Source organism: Furipterus horrens, unplaced genomic scaffold, assembly GCF_987537825.1.
Source record: "Furipterus horrens unplaced genomic scaffold, mFurHor1.1.pri manual_scaffold_9, whole genome shotgun sequence".
Classification (NCBI taxonomy): Eukaryota; Metazoa; Chordata; class Mammalia; order Chiroptera; family Furipteridae; genus Furipterus; species Furipterus horrens.
In genome coordinates, this window is record NW_028327179.1 from 49785002 (window position 1) to 49799881 (window position 14880).

At 35.7% G+C, this 14880-nt stretch overlaps 1 protein-coding gene across 3 annotated transcripts in view; it reads right to left on the minus strand.

The window, feature by feature from the left end:
- Positions 1-14880, minus strand: part of RELN (reelin) — a 650203-nt gene that overhangs the window by 176051 nt on the left and 459272 nt on the right. For all 3 annotated transcript variants that reach the window (XM_090287313.1, XM_090287314.1, XM_090287312.1), the window contains exons 13-17: positions 9990-10102; positions 8490-8698; positions 7658-7786; positions 5738-5847; positions 2068-2134 (exon numbers count right to left, since the gene is read on the minus strand). In XM_090287313.1, the coding sequence (XP_090143439.1) occupies positions 2068-2134; positions 5738-5847; positions 7658-7786; positions 8490-8698; positions 9990-10102 (628 nt within the window). The remainder of the gene's footprint in view (positions 1-2067; positions 2135-5737; positions 5848-7657; positions 7787-8489; positions 8699-9989; positions 10103-14880) is intronic.

Below are 14880 nucleotides of genomic sequence, written 5' to 3' on the forward strand. Positions count from 1 at the left end.
AGTGATCTGAGGCTCTCCTGACTCCAAATATGTCCCCTACTGGTTCAATTACCTACCCTTAAATGCAACATTTCCCTGTCAGGAAAAAAAAAAAACCCAAACAGAAAACCTACCCCTGTAAAGATACTTGGCTAACATTTGCATAGAAAGGTTTCTAAGCACTCTGTCCTTCTTATTAGCATCTCTAACAGGGGGCTTATCAAGATAGTGAATTCTCAGTTTAGACACCCAGACCTAACAGGCAAGATAGTGTCAGAGAGCAAGAGAGGGGGAATCTTGGTAGCAAATAATGGTAGTGATGAGGGAAGCCAACTAAGGAGAAAAACACAAAGCTGCAGAGACCCCCAACTCTAGGATCTATTTAAAGGAAATAAGTGATATCGAATATGAATTTCTTTTCCATGCAATTTTGTCCAGACTTGAGAAGGTACATATTGCTGGAAAAGGATGTGCTGGCCAAACATTTATCAGCCACAAATGAACAAAGCCAATGAACATTATATAAAACATTGTCAGAAATATGAAAATAACTAAATTTCCAACTTGTGAAAATATTCTGTAAAACTGCAAAACGAGATGAGGGCTATGCTTATTCAGGATAATGTGTAGTGTCAGAAAAGAATGATGCCCAAAGACATAAAACTGACATCCAGATTTCTGTTCGCATCCATCATGGGTAACACAGATGGCTGCTATAATAAAACTTTTGAATACTAAGAGTCACATTGTATACAATAAATGAAGTATAACTATTGTAATTATAGATAGGTCTTTTAGAAATAGCACTTTCTATTTTTATTAATAAAAGCAGTTGTCATTTTAGATAACTTATTTTCAAAACTTTTCAGGACAACTTCAGGAATTACAAAAATGTCTGGCTTCCTTGTGTTAATTTCATCTGAAATGCATTAGACAAGAGGATATCTTGGTTATGGAAAATGAATGAAGGTAACCACTCAAAGAAAACACAAGTCAATGTTTCACAGATTTAATGAGTCAGTGTTTCTAAGTGGGAGTTAGTGGCTTTATTAAAAAGCACAGAAATACATATTAAATTTTGAAATGTGAAGATGAATTTTTCAATTCTTTACATTCTTTATAAAACATTTCTATTGTTCTGAGTGAGTTCTCTGTTAATTAAATTCATTGCAATATAGTTAGAAAGTCAACCTAACACTCTAATCTCAGTACCAAGTGTCTTGCCTCATAATATAATTCACAAATGATGAGTTCAAAGATCTTTAGGAGTTCTCCATTAATGAAGTAATTGGCTAATGAATTAATTACTGTTTGTCTGGAAGACAGGAAAAAACAGACTATATAATCTTTTGTTGGAAACTTATCTGTATAACAAAGATTATCTGTGGTTTCAGGGATTTCCAGGATATTTTATAATTAAATATTAATATGAAAATGATATAAAAATGGGTATCTATCCTTGGTATAAACATAACACAATGCTCCAGTGGTACCTAGATATTACATTATTTATGTATAATTTCACACTAATATTCAGCATTATTATTATGTAAAATACTTTATACATCATTTTGAAGACTCAAATGATTTTCAAAAGTAAGCAAGATTGCAAAGTTATATTTAAAGATGTATTTTCTTGTCAAATCTGCTAAATTTGGCTAAGTTTCCTCTAGCATTAAGTCTATGCATCAGTACTGATTTTCATAATTCATTTACAGAGTATGCTAGGAATTAAAACATGACTTATAAACACTAGAACAAGTTGATGGAAAAATGACACATTAAGGAATGTAACTGAAGACAAAAATGTAAGTCATCAAGCTATGAGGAATTCAAATTTGTTCACAAATAAATATATATGAGGTATGCTCAATATGCTCACAATTTAGCTTAGTATAAATTTAATTTACTCATTAATTTCAACTTAAAAAATACACTTAATATTCTATTACACTTAAATTCCATTTGTAGTATCCTACTTTTGATCTTAAGAGACCTCAAAGGAAATTAAAACAAACTAAAATGACTTGTGGCTTGAACATATAAAGTACATATCAAAAAAGAACTGTATTATTTTAAAATGCTTACTTGCAACCATGTCGAGTGCACTGTCCTCTCCCAGAACAGAATTTGAGACATGACGGACCAATGTAAACTGCAGGGCAAAAGATGGCATATTAAAAATGGCATAAAAATTGAAAAACCAAGAACACCATCAGCATATAAAACAATTTTGTGAAGCAATACCCATGAAATCTAGCCCATTGCATATATGTTGTGCACAGGAGTCCAGTGTAACATATGGAGTGCTCTGTGAGAAGGTAACTGCTTAGTTACAAATCTACTGTTTTAACTTAATTCTTTCAAGATTTTAATGTTTAATAGCAAAGAAAGTAGAAACATGTGATTTGGGTTCCTTAATGGAGTCTCCTGAGCTAAAATGATTTCAGATAGAATATTAATTCTTTTGTTTTAAATTCTGTACATAGTTTAATTTCTTTAGGTATAAATAAAGAATTTACAAAGGATTAGTTTGCTATATCATGAAATGGAGAGGTTACAATTTAATTTAAAAACTATAAAAATAAAAACTATAATTTCCATTATTACCTGGGAATACCTATAACATTGAAGGTGATGCTACATATTTCTTAATATTAATTACCCTTCCTATAATAGGGAATTAAAAAACTGTTGTTGAGCATAACATATTATCTATAATACAGATCTTTTCTTAAATGGTGGGCTTGACTGATAATACTACAAACCTAAATTCTAATCATTGGAATGCTCAGGAAAAGGGCTCCTGGTTGTTGAATGGTAGGCTCTGAGATACTGAGATTCAAATATAGTTAAGATATTAAGCCATTTGATAATTAGTACAATCAATTACACCAAACAGTGTAAAAGTGGAGCAAAACCAATGAGGAATTAGAAATGCTATGGTTGTTAAGACATCACATATTCAATCTCAGGCATAAACACACAACTATTCATGATCATTTTTTTCTCTGACATCTAACCATGTAAAAATTAAATGATTTTATTTTAAAATAAACTTCCCTGTGGCTTGTGCTCCTAAAAGCACTTATTCTCTGGAGCCAATTAACAGGTACAGTAATTCAAATGTGATGCAACGCAGGCCAGGAAAAATTCTAGCTGAAGGAAACTGATGGTTGAAGAAGAGATGAATAGCAGGCTGAGTGGTTAAAGCTATGGATTTTAGGTGTCAAAGAACCTAATTTAGTTTCACCTGGGAAACTTTGGCTAAGTGATTTATTTTATTTAAGCCTCAGTGTTCCTATTCTTTATCCTTGTAGGAAAGACTAAATGAAATGTTTCATGTTTAGTGTGCTGCTGGCACTATATGGTTGTGATTATCATTCACCATACTGAGGTCAAGTATCCTTCCTGCTCCATCTGCCTGATAGGCTCCAATGGACACGGAGTGCTGAGGAATCAGGAAGGGGCTTCATTCTTCTTTAGCCTGGAAACGCTTATGCATTGTCTTCCAAACACACTTAAGTTTTTGGCTGTAGTAGGACTTGCTCTTAAGTCCCGTTAAGTGGTTCACTGTATTCTGCAGGTTCGCTCTTGAGGATGCTCTATAGTATACCCATGTCATAATTCAAAAAGCTCCCATCATTAAAAAAAAAAACAAAAAAACAAATAAACAACAGCAACAACAAAACAAGACTTTCCAAGTCAATGAAAAAATAATTAATAATTTTGTTGTCATCCCTCCCTGCTGAAGATGGAGTCATTAGGAATCAGAATAAATAAGAGTAAGTTCACAGGCTCCTTTTCCTTAAGCACGTGGAAAGGACGGATTCACTTTTTTCACTATTATCATTAATGCAAACAAATTGAAAAAATTTAAAAGTGATAACTAAGATTTGCTCTAGAATTTTCCATTTTGCTAAGATACTCAGTATAATTTCCAAAATACTTTCTTTACTCATTGGTAGAAGTTAACTTGCCAAGAAGAAAGAGCATACCTAACAGACGTAGGACATTGATCAGTTTTCTGTGTTTTTCTCCACATAATTTTGGAATTCCATAGTGAAATGGGGGATATTCCTTTGGCAAGCTGGCACACACATTTTGTCTCTTAGAAGGATTGAATGTGTGCCCTCCTCTTGCCTTATAAAGAAGTCATAGATCAGGTCCTGCTTTTGTGAAAGCCTTACATATAGGATAATAAAAGAATTGAAAAGATTCTGCCTCAAGTTTTGCATTTGGCAAACACTGCTAACCATGTTCATTTTATGTATCTTCACCTTTTCTCATTCTACTCAAATCACGGTGATGAGAACTCAGGATTGTAGTAAACACTTTCTGAGTTAGAATCATGTTGTAATAGCCCTCTTTAGGAAATTCAGATATTCTTTTCATAGGCTTATATGTGCTTTGCTGCATTCTTAATTCCTGCATATGCTTTATTTCATTACTGATTTTCCATTTTTTTATAATTATCAAACTAATATAAGTTCATTACAGGACTTTTGAAAAGTATGACAGCAGGCAAAAATCATCTATATCCCACTATGCAGAGGCATATACTTATTCCCTAGGGCTAATTAACAGGTGTAGTAATTAAAATGCTATGCAAAATGTTTTTCAGTGGAAAAACTCCATTTTAACAAGTTCATCTTTAGGTGTTTTTGCAAATGCACTGTTTATGTCCATATAACTGGTGTGGTCTTTGTCGTCTGGAACTTTTATTAGTCTACTCTGAATAAAGATTATTTAAAGACTACATTGCCTCATCAGCAAAGTATGTAGCTGCAAGTTATTTCTGAGCTTCAAGAATCTATTTAATTGATTGTATATCAATTCCTAAATTATTAAAAAATAACAAAAAGATGAAGACATGGAAGATCAGCATTAAACAATGTAGGCTTTTCCTACTTGATAAAATCCACAAGTCAGTGGCTATACTGAATTTACATTAAGTATTGACATTTTGTTCCTCCCTTCTTCCATCCCTGCCTACTTTGTTGTAGTATAACTCTTCAATCAAATTTATATACTCTCTGAATATAGAAAATCTCTAAATATGCCTATATTTAGAATTATTAAAAACCAGAGATTTGCCTATTAAAAACAAATAATAAGTTTATGGTCATGCAACACAATACTCAAAATACCTTCTCTCATGTGCACTTACCATAAGTGATATTGGATTTAAAATTATACAAAAACTAAGAATTCATTTAAAAATTGAAAATAACAATATTTTTATGTATATCTAAATTTTTCTTTTATGCTGTTTTCTGAAAAGTAGGTAGAAGTTTTATTTCCTAAGTTTCACTCTAGAAATGATATTTTCTTATATGTGCTGTCTGCATCTAAAAGATAAGCATTCCAGATGTTGTTGTAGTTACTAAGAGAAGAATGGGCCTTATTTTAATACATGCAGTATGGTAAGTATTTATGCTAATTTTGTATAAAACATCCAAAGGAAATGTTAGAATATCTCTTCCCATCAATGTGAATTTGAGTTTCAGGGCTTTATGCATTTTAAAATTATGTATGTTGGAACATTCTAGCATCTAATATTGCTGACTCCTCTGCCTTATTTTTCCTGATTGTGCATCCTTGGGCTTCTAATGAAATGCAAAGGAGAAAGGGAAGAAAGGGCGTTTAATGAATCACAAGACCATGACTTAGAAATGTGATTAAGTCTGTGCTGATGAACAAAAGCACAGGAAGACTCTCCATCAATGGCATGTGATTAAGACAGGCATAAACTAACCATTATCAATTGCCCACATGTTTCCAAGGATGGGTCCCATTTGTCTCCATCGAATTCTGGTGTCCCGGGTTAGTGCTGCATTAGGAAGGGGGATCGTTATTCGGTTCCACCTGCAAGAAATTTAGCACAAAACAGCTCCACAACACTGTTCACATCTTTTAGATTTATTTTACATGCTTTTGATATTCTAGTCTCTGTGTGTTTGGGATAGCACTAAAGTTTGGTAATAAGCTCTTTAAATTCACTTGTGAACTTTATAATTTTAAAACAAACACATCACATCTAAAAACATCTACATCATGCTAGAATAGTGAGTTTGTTCTTAATAGCAAATTATGTTTATTTTGTTTTTAGACATTCTTTTTAGAATGTTTTTGCATTAATACTCATAGCTTACTAAATAGTCTATTATAAGCATCTGTGTAGAGATGGGGTGCCGATTAGCATTGATTACTTTTTATTATTTGCTATCCCATAGTCCTATGCACATAAAACAGGCTGACAGCTGCCTGAAAGAGGAGGGGGGATGGGATAAAAGATGGTGAGGGGATTAACCAAAGAACATTTATACACAACCCATGGATATGGACAACAACGTGGGGATTGACTTGGGGTGGGAAGAGGGTGGGGAAGGGAGATAAAGCAAGAAGACTGTAACAGCTAAAACAATAAAACTAAAACTAAAAATAAATAAATTCTCAACTTAATTTTGCCATCCTTGGAAATATTTTTACTATTTAATGCTTATTCTGTAGAGTTGTATTTTACATAGCCATCTTTAACTCTCCTAACTGACCTCAAAGGGGTGTATCATTTTCCTTAATTTATGCAGAAAAAAGTAGTAAGTTAAAGAGAGTAAGTATCATTACACGAGTAGATGTCAGAATCAGGACTTGAACCCAGGTTCAATTTCAAAGCTTAACTCTCTTTCATTTCTCTGCATTGCACCGTTCCATAAGTATTTTGGTAATAAACCTTTTGGCAATAACCACAGGATCACTATACGAAATTTAATTTTGTGTAACCTAAGATATAAGAGCCAAGTACATGAAGAATGAATGACTGTATAATTGTAATCTTCATCAGATATATTGGGTTGACAAAAAAGTCCACTTAGTTTTTTCTGTAAAATAAAACACACGTTTTTCATTTTCACCAGTAACTTTATTGATTTGGATATTTTGAGTATGTCAGCTATCTCCCGTGTACTATAACACTGATATTAGCAATTAATGTCTCGATTTGATCAATATCACCTTCAACTGGTCTACTCGACTGTGGATCATCATCCAGACAGAAATATCTAGCACAAAACTTCATAAACCACTTTTGACACATTTGATCAGTCACAGCATCTTTTCCATACACTGCACACATCTATTTTTGCAGTTCAGTTGTGTTTTTACCTTTCTTGAAATAATAAAGCATAATATGCCAAAATGTTGCATATTTTCTTCCATCTTGAATATTAAAATGGCTACACAAAATTCAGCAATTTTGATAAGTGTTTTTTTTTAATGCATGCTGATAGGACAGCTGTCAGAATACAATCTAACAGCATTGTTTCAAATGAAGTTAAAGACAACTAAGGACTACTATAGCCATCTTAAGGAAAAAAATCAAACTTTTTGGCCAATCTAATACCAGAATTAGTCTCTTTTCCTTCCTTCCTTCCTTCCTTCCTTCCTTCCTTCCTTCCTTCCTTCCTTCCTTCCTTCCTTCCTTCCTTCCTACCTCTTTCCCGCCCCTGCTCTCTCTTTCTTTCTCTTTTTTTTATAAAACAAGATCACTTCTAAATTGGCTAAAAAAGAGAGGGCAGCTTCCTTGCGTATTAAGCAAAAATACTAGTCTCAGGCTTACTCATTGATTTTGAGTCTGAAACATGGATTAACATCTCTTGATATCTTAGAATTCACTCACCCACTGTAGTTTTCAGAGGAGTAGATAGTGCTGTGGGGAAGGTGGGGTCCGGCACAGATCTCAGGTAAACATTCAGTGTGGAGGAGGGACCAGGAACGCCCATGGTTGGTAGAAAACTCTAAGCTGACACTGAAAACACAGAAACAAGTACGACATGCAAGGGACCAATATAAAAAAATAAAATGTAATTACCCATTTCTTGCTAAGTATATTAAACATATGTAGAATTAGGATAAAATATTTTAAGATGCTGTTTCTGAAATGATTGTTTTTCCCTCTCAAAGGGCAAGCAGTTAAATTACCGTAATAGAAACAAACTCTGTATTAAAGACAATAAATGGTAACTTGAGTTTGTGCTTCTGTGATAGATGGCAAGGCAATTACCATGTCTCCACTGCCACTTCATCCTGTGACTGTGAATGACAAAGTTTTTAGAAAGGACAAGAGCAACACTTGAGGTGAAACTGAGAAATCATAGCTGTTGAAGTGCTAATTGATTCCTGTTCCTATTATTTGGGTGGTCACTAGCCAACATGAGTTCAAGCTTTTTTCAGTTGTTTTTATCTTTTCTCTCAGCAATCTGCTGGAATGGATGGCTGCCACAGTATGTGCAAACAGCTCTGATACCTAAGACAAAACTCTAAGAATACAGCCATTTCTACTTAAAATCTATACAATCGTGCTCTGCATATTAACTGAAAGTGTGTATTTTATTAATAGATTATTTATTAAAAGTCCAGGTAAAACCTACTGAGAAGTTGCTCTGCTTTAATAACCAAGTCAATGTGTTCATTTTAAATTAGTTTACACACTCAAAAATAGGGCTTGCTACCTGTTACCAGGTTGATGTGTTCCACACCCCAGATTAATGGAAAACTGTATCATGTGTGACATCGTAGAAGGGAGAACAGGTAAGACGTGGAAAAAATCTACAGCCCAGACATTCATATTATGTCCTTGATGGTTCTTTTGCTTGAGACAAAATTTGGTAGCAGGAGTCTGAAGTTCAGGATTGATGGCTATAGAAACCAAAGATGGAACCTTCAAAACAAAGGAAACCAAAATCACTCATAATTCTCCCTATGTGAGTCTATGTGAATTTTCCTAGACTCAGTCTTGCAGTTACAATGTATATACTGCCATTTTTAAGCAGAAGGCAATGTCCTGTGTGATCCATTTGTTATTTCATGTAGAAAGTGCTGTTCTCAGGGAGTTCTTCATTTTAGTCACTCAGAATTTCTCCTTTTCAGACATCTAGAACTCTCTGTGTGTAGGCCCTCTCTTCCTGAAATTAAGTTGGTGTAAGGTCTTTAAAAGTTATTAAAGCATATGTGTCCATTTTATATACCTCAGCATAAGACAAAGGCAACTTGACATCTACATTTATCATCAGTCCTCTTTTAAATTGAATTTGTATAGTATTAATAATGGTTTGCCAAAGTAAGTGTTCTTAAAACAGGATCCTGAGCAGAAACAGCCAGAGCCAATGAGTTAATCCATGGTAAGTTACATAATTGATGTGGTCTGAGTCATGCAGGTGTACATAGCAGGTGTAACATCTAGAAAAGTAGTCCAGTATTAAATCCCAAGTGGTGAAACTTGGGTGACCCTACCATGGGATTGTTTCCTATTCTAGCCTCAATGTTTATCTCCTGTCTTCCTAATTAAAACCATGAGATGTTAGATATTGGCTGTGTTCAACCTCTTTAAATTACTCAGGATGCCATCAATGTGGACAGGAGGCTAACCAATAATTAACATGTGAGTCTAGTCTCAGCACACATAAAACTACTACTAAAAAGAATAACTCTACACCTATGACAAGCATCGCATATAATTCTGAAGATGTTTTTAGATACCAGAGCCAACACCTGTCTTAATCCAGAGGGCAAAGAAAAAAGATCAACTTCAGTGGCTCTAATTAGCAAAGAGAAAAGCAAAGGCAATAAAATTGTTTTTACTTCTTAATGTCTTTCTAGGAAATCTCAACATGCTGAATAAAAATTCATTATGCCTGCTAGCAAGACTGAGGCTGAGTAATTAGAGCCATTTTTAAGGCTTCCTTGGGAGCAAGAGTAACTGTCAATCTGAGTATTGGGCTCTGCCTTATTGTCTCTGATGGGCTGTAATTCATCTATCCTGATTAAAATTAATTTTTCATTTGTATCAGGGAAAAAAATGTAAATTAAGATGAGTATGTCACTTTTAAAGAAATCTGGTAACTTCTTGGGCTGCTAGAAGAGAATGTAATCCTCTGCATCTAGCTTGGTCTTAGTGATTTCAACCTGACCTCTGGGGTGGAGCCATTTGGCACATGAATTGGCATGTGTACCTTATATGAAGAATAGGAAAGGGTATCCAGTGTAATGTGTTCTTTTCTTCCTTCAGTCTTTGCATACACGATGATATCATTTTCATGAGAATCTCCAGGGTCACAAATTCCTCCTGCACAAAATAAAAAATTTAAATTGTTAGTTCCAATTTATATCCATAAACATGTCAAATATAGTGTTAAACTTCAGAACATAATTATAGAACCCAGATGTCACTTAAGAGTAACCTGAATGAAGAGAACCAGACCCAAGGAAAAATTTTATGAAGAGAGTTCATATAGGCCATCCTAAAAATCAAAGACTTGACATTTGTGAAGGCCAAAGTAAATATCTGCTTAATGAGAATACTCAAATAATATTCTGTAACAATCTATGATCTCATGACCATATTTGAATCATTACTTCCTTATATTTAAAATATTTATGGTCAGATTTCAGAAGCTATTCATAAAGGCTTTTAAAAAAGTGTGATGACTTATTGAGTCAAAGATTTCTAAAGTGTTATTTAAACTGTTGCATGTAGTATCTTCAATATTTTAACACATATTAGGTGTTTGTGTTTTAAATATAGTTCTTTTACATTTTTCATTTTTACTTTTGGTACCTCATTTAATTGTTGTAAGGTACATGGAATAGTTTATTCCTTATCACTCTACTTTAGAGTAATAGGAAATGACTGAACATCAGAATTGAGAGGTAATTCAGAGCATCCTGATGATGAAACTGACAATAGAACAGATACCTGAAACTAAAGATCATTAAGTAATGGAAAAGCTACAGTTCAATCTTATGTTATTTAGCCCTTGACCCTCTAATCTTCTCATTACTGCATTCAGGCAATAATCCTTACAATTGGTGTCTTCTATCAACTGTCTGCATAACCTGGATTTGAAGGAATTACATGTTTAACTAGAAGTCTCTCCCCACCACCATTATTTTTCATTACAGTACCAACCATAATAGCAGGAGTATAGGTATATACATGGATTTCAGGCAAATATTCTAGCCCTAAGGTCCAAAATTTATAACATTAATTTTTAAATTTTTTAAAAGTATGCTTTATTGATTATGCTGTTACAGTGTTGCAATTTCTTTTCCCTTTGTTCCCCGCCACCCAGTGACATCCTTCCCTTGAGTTGTCCCCCACCCCTTAGTCCATGCCCATTGGTTGTGCATATAGTTCTTCTCAACATCTTATCTACTCCAATCCCTCCTACTATGCTTCTTAATTCCTGTACCATCTCCCTCCCTTCTCCCACTTCCCTCTCTCTGCTCACTTCCTCCCATAATGTTCCCCATACCTATAATTCTTTTCACTCTCATTGCCTATTTAGTTTGCCTTTCTTTCAATTCCCAAGCTTCTGTTATTGGTTGTTGTGATACAGTTTTCATTTTAATGTTCATACTTTTGATCCTCTTTCTCCTAAACAAATCCCTTTAACATTTCATAGAACACTGGTTTGGATCTGATGAACTCCTTCAGTTTTACTTTGTCCTGGAAACACTTTCCCTGCCCTTCTATTCTGAATAAGAGTTTCACTGGATGGACTAATCTTGGTTACAGGTTTTTGATTTTCATTATTTTGAATATTTCTCGCCAGTCCCTTCTTGCCTGTAGAGTTTCTTTTGAGAAATCAGCTGACAGTCTTATTGGGACCCCTTTGTACATAATTCTCTTCTTCTCTCTTGATGCTTTTAAGATTCTCTCTTTATCCTTAATTTTTGACATTTTGATTATAATGTGTCTTGGTGTGGTTCTCCCTGGGTCCAGTTGTTTTGGAACTCTCTGTGCTTCCTGGACCTGTAAGTCTACTTCCTTCCCGAAGTTAGGGCAGTTCTGCTTCATTATTTTTTCATATAATTTTTCAATTTCTAGTTCTTCTTCTTCACCTTCTGGCAACCCTATGATTTGGATGTTGGCCCCCTTATAGATGTCAGATAAGTTTCTGAGCCTCTCCTCATTTTCCTCACTTCTTGTTTCCTCTTTCTGCACTGGTTGACTGTTTGTTCCTTCCCTATGTTGCAATTTGTTGATTTGATCCCCGGTTTCCTTTCCCTCACCACTAGTTTCGTCTGTGTTTTTGTTCATTTCAGCAGGACTAGCCTTCATTCCTTCCCTGTCTTGTTTAAGATCTGCTGTTAGGTCTGTAAGCACTTTTATAAGAAAAGCTCCGAACTGTGCTTCAGAAAGATTTCCTATCTGCTGCTTTGTTAGATTAGAAATTTGCTGTCTGGTCAGCTGTGTCACTGGGATCTCTATCATGATCTGTGCCATCCTGAACAGTTTTGTGTTTAAATTTGCTTCCTGGGCAGGGCTGTCAGACCTCCTATGCTATAGGGGGTGGACCCCTGTGCACTCATCACAACCGGGCATTTTCTGCAGGTGTGAGGGTACAAGATGGATTCCTGCCGTTTAACATACGCTGAGAGACTGGGACCCTACTCCTCTGTCCCAACCCCCACCAGCCCTCACAGCCCAAGGTCATGGAGTATGCCCTCCTTGGTGTTGAAATTGCAAGCTGGCGGGTCCGGTCTGCAGCCGGAGGTACTCCCCAGGTGCTTTTTACCTCCCCTTAAATACAGGTGTCTGTGCTTACCGCTGTCCTGCCGTCACTGCTGCTGCCACAGATAGCACAGCTTGACCTCTCCTCCCCAGCTACGCCCCTTCTACCTGTCCGAATGAGCACCACTTCTTTATAACTTCATACATTGGACTTCCATTTATTTTCTGGAACTTCTGGTTATTTCTGGTTTTGCAGTAGTTGTATTCCTTCTTAGTTTTGGGGGGAGACGGAGCGTGTCAGTCTAGGCCTCCATCTTGGCCGGAAGTCTCCAGTGTTCGTTTGCTTCCATGTCCCAGGCAGAGCTGTCGCTCCTACTACGTTGTAAGGGGCGGAGCCTTAGGGACTCATCAGTAACGGGTGACCTGTTTCACCGTGTTGTGGCACTGTATGCGGGGAAGGGGTCTGAGAAAAAACAATGCCGCTTGCCCAGTACTCACTCCTTTTCCAGGCACTTCTCCCACTTCCGCACCACACTGGTGCTCCTCCAGCTGCTGCCCTGGCCGTCGTTCCCAGAGTGGGTGGGTCTGTAGATGTTCTAGGTCTGTGGGGGCCCTTTAAACAAGTGGACTCTGCTGAGAGACCGGCAGTTTCTGCCTCCATCTCAACCCCCACTGGTTTGCACAGTCAAAAGCAATGAGGCTTGATTTTCCCTGGAGCTGGGACAGTGAGCTGCTCTGGTGAGGAGCTGTGAGTGCTCCTGAGGTTTCCCTCCTGACTTTTTAAAACACATAAGTGCACTTTCCACTGGCCTGCTGCTGTTGCCACTGCTACCACCACCACCACACTGTGTCCTCTCCGCCTGGGCTCTGCCCTCCTACCTGTCTGGATGAGTATTTCTTCTTTATATCCTTGTTTGCTAGACTTCCATGCACTTTGATTTTCTGGAACTTCTGGTTGTTTCTAGTTTTGCGGTAGTTGTATTCCTTCTTAGTTGTGCAGGGAGATGCAGCATGTGTGTCTATGCCTCCATCTTGGACGAAAGTCCCAATTTTTTAATTGTCTTTCAAAATATTCCTCCTATTACTATCAATTTTAATTTTTACCTGTAGGCAATTTCTGTTGCTAACAATCTATAGTAACAGTAAGGCAACCTCAAAACTCTAAAATAAGGTCACCAACTGAGAGTTCATCTAGTAAAATCAACCAATAATGGTTGAGATTCACGCTGTAGAAATAAATAAGTAAATAAATAAATCAATAATCAGTTATTGTAAAAAATCTGGATCAATCTCAACCTGGGTAATTGGGGTCTATCTTAGGAAGAAATCACTGATGTATAATGCTAAGTAAGAAAACTAGAATCAAATCAGTACAAGAAAGATCATACATAGTAACAGAAGTAACCTGGATGGTGGCATTGGTGAAGATTGAAATATGGCATGTTACAACTGCTAGACATACATAACTTGGCATACAATAAATATTTACTGATTTAAGTAATCTGAACTGAGAACAGAGAAGCCAGATATGGTGTAAATGTAGAACTCATGCTGTAGAGAAAATACTATTTTGACAACTGATATAATATTTTTTAGCATTTCATTACATACTTCTATGTTAGTAGATATAGCTAGTAAAGCCATTCTAAATGACAGTCTCTGGAAGAAAGAGCTACAGGAAAACGAAATTCTCATTTTAAAAATGTAACTTCCTCATGGAGCACATATTAAAGGCTTACCAAAAAGGACAATAAAATGTGAGAGGTTATAGGCAGCATAGGCTTAAAGCACCACACCCAAAGACATAGGAACTAAACCCTCAGTTCTCTCTAATTTCATTAATTTGTTCCTTGTAAGTCTCTGTCTTAAGAACAATTCGTGTACTGTACCTGCCTTTCAGAGAGAATTGAAACACATATGGGAGCTCATTCAGCCCAGAATGACAGAATAAGAAAATCCAAAAGGAGTCAAGACTTTAAAATGATGACAGACTTTATCTGAAATATGCCCTCTGGTGGCAATTTATCAATTCAGTGAGGTTTCAGTGACAGCAGCTCATACATTAAGATATGTATTCTTCTTCTACATTTTGAAGTATTGTAGAAATTCTACATTTTGAAGTATTGTAGAAAGGTTTGACTCAAGGGGTAGTTTATACAGCAATTAAAGTATAGAAGATTTCAATAAAAACTATTGAAATCTTGGACAGTCAATTTTAAAATATTTTAAACCCCGTTTTAAGTAGCTTTTAAGGCATTTACTAGACAAGTTATTTTATTTACTATGTGCAGGTTATTGGGTTAGAAGGGGAAAGGAGCTCTGACCAGAAAAGTTTGTAAGACCAATACACATGAAAGAACAATAATCAGCAGTAAATTGTGTTGTGC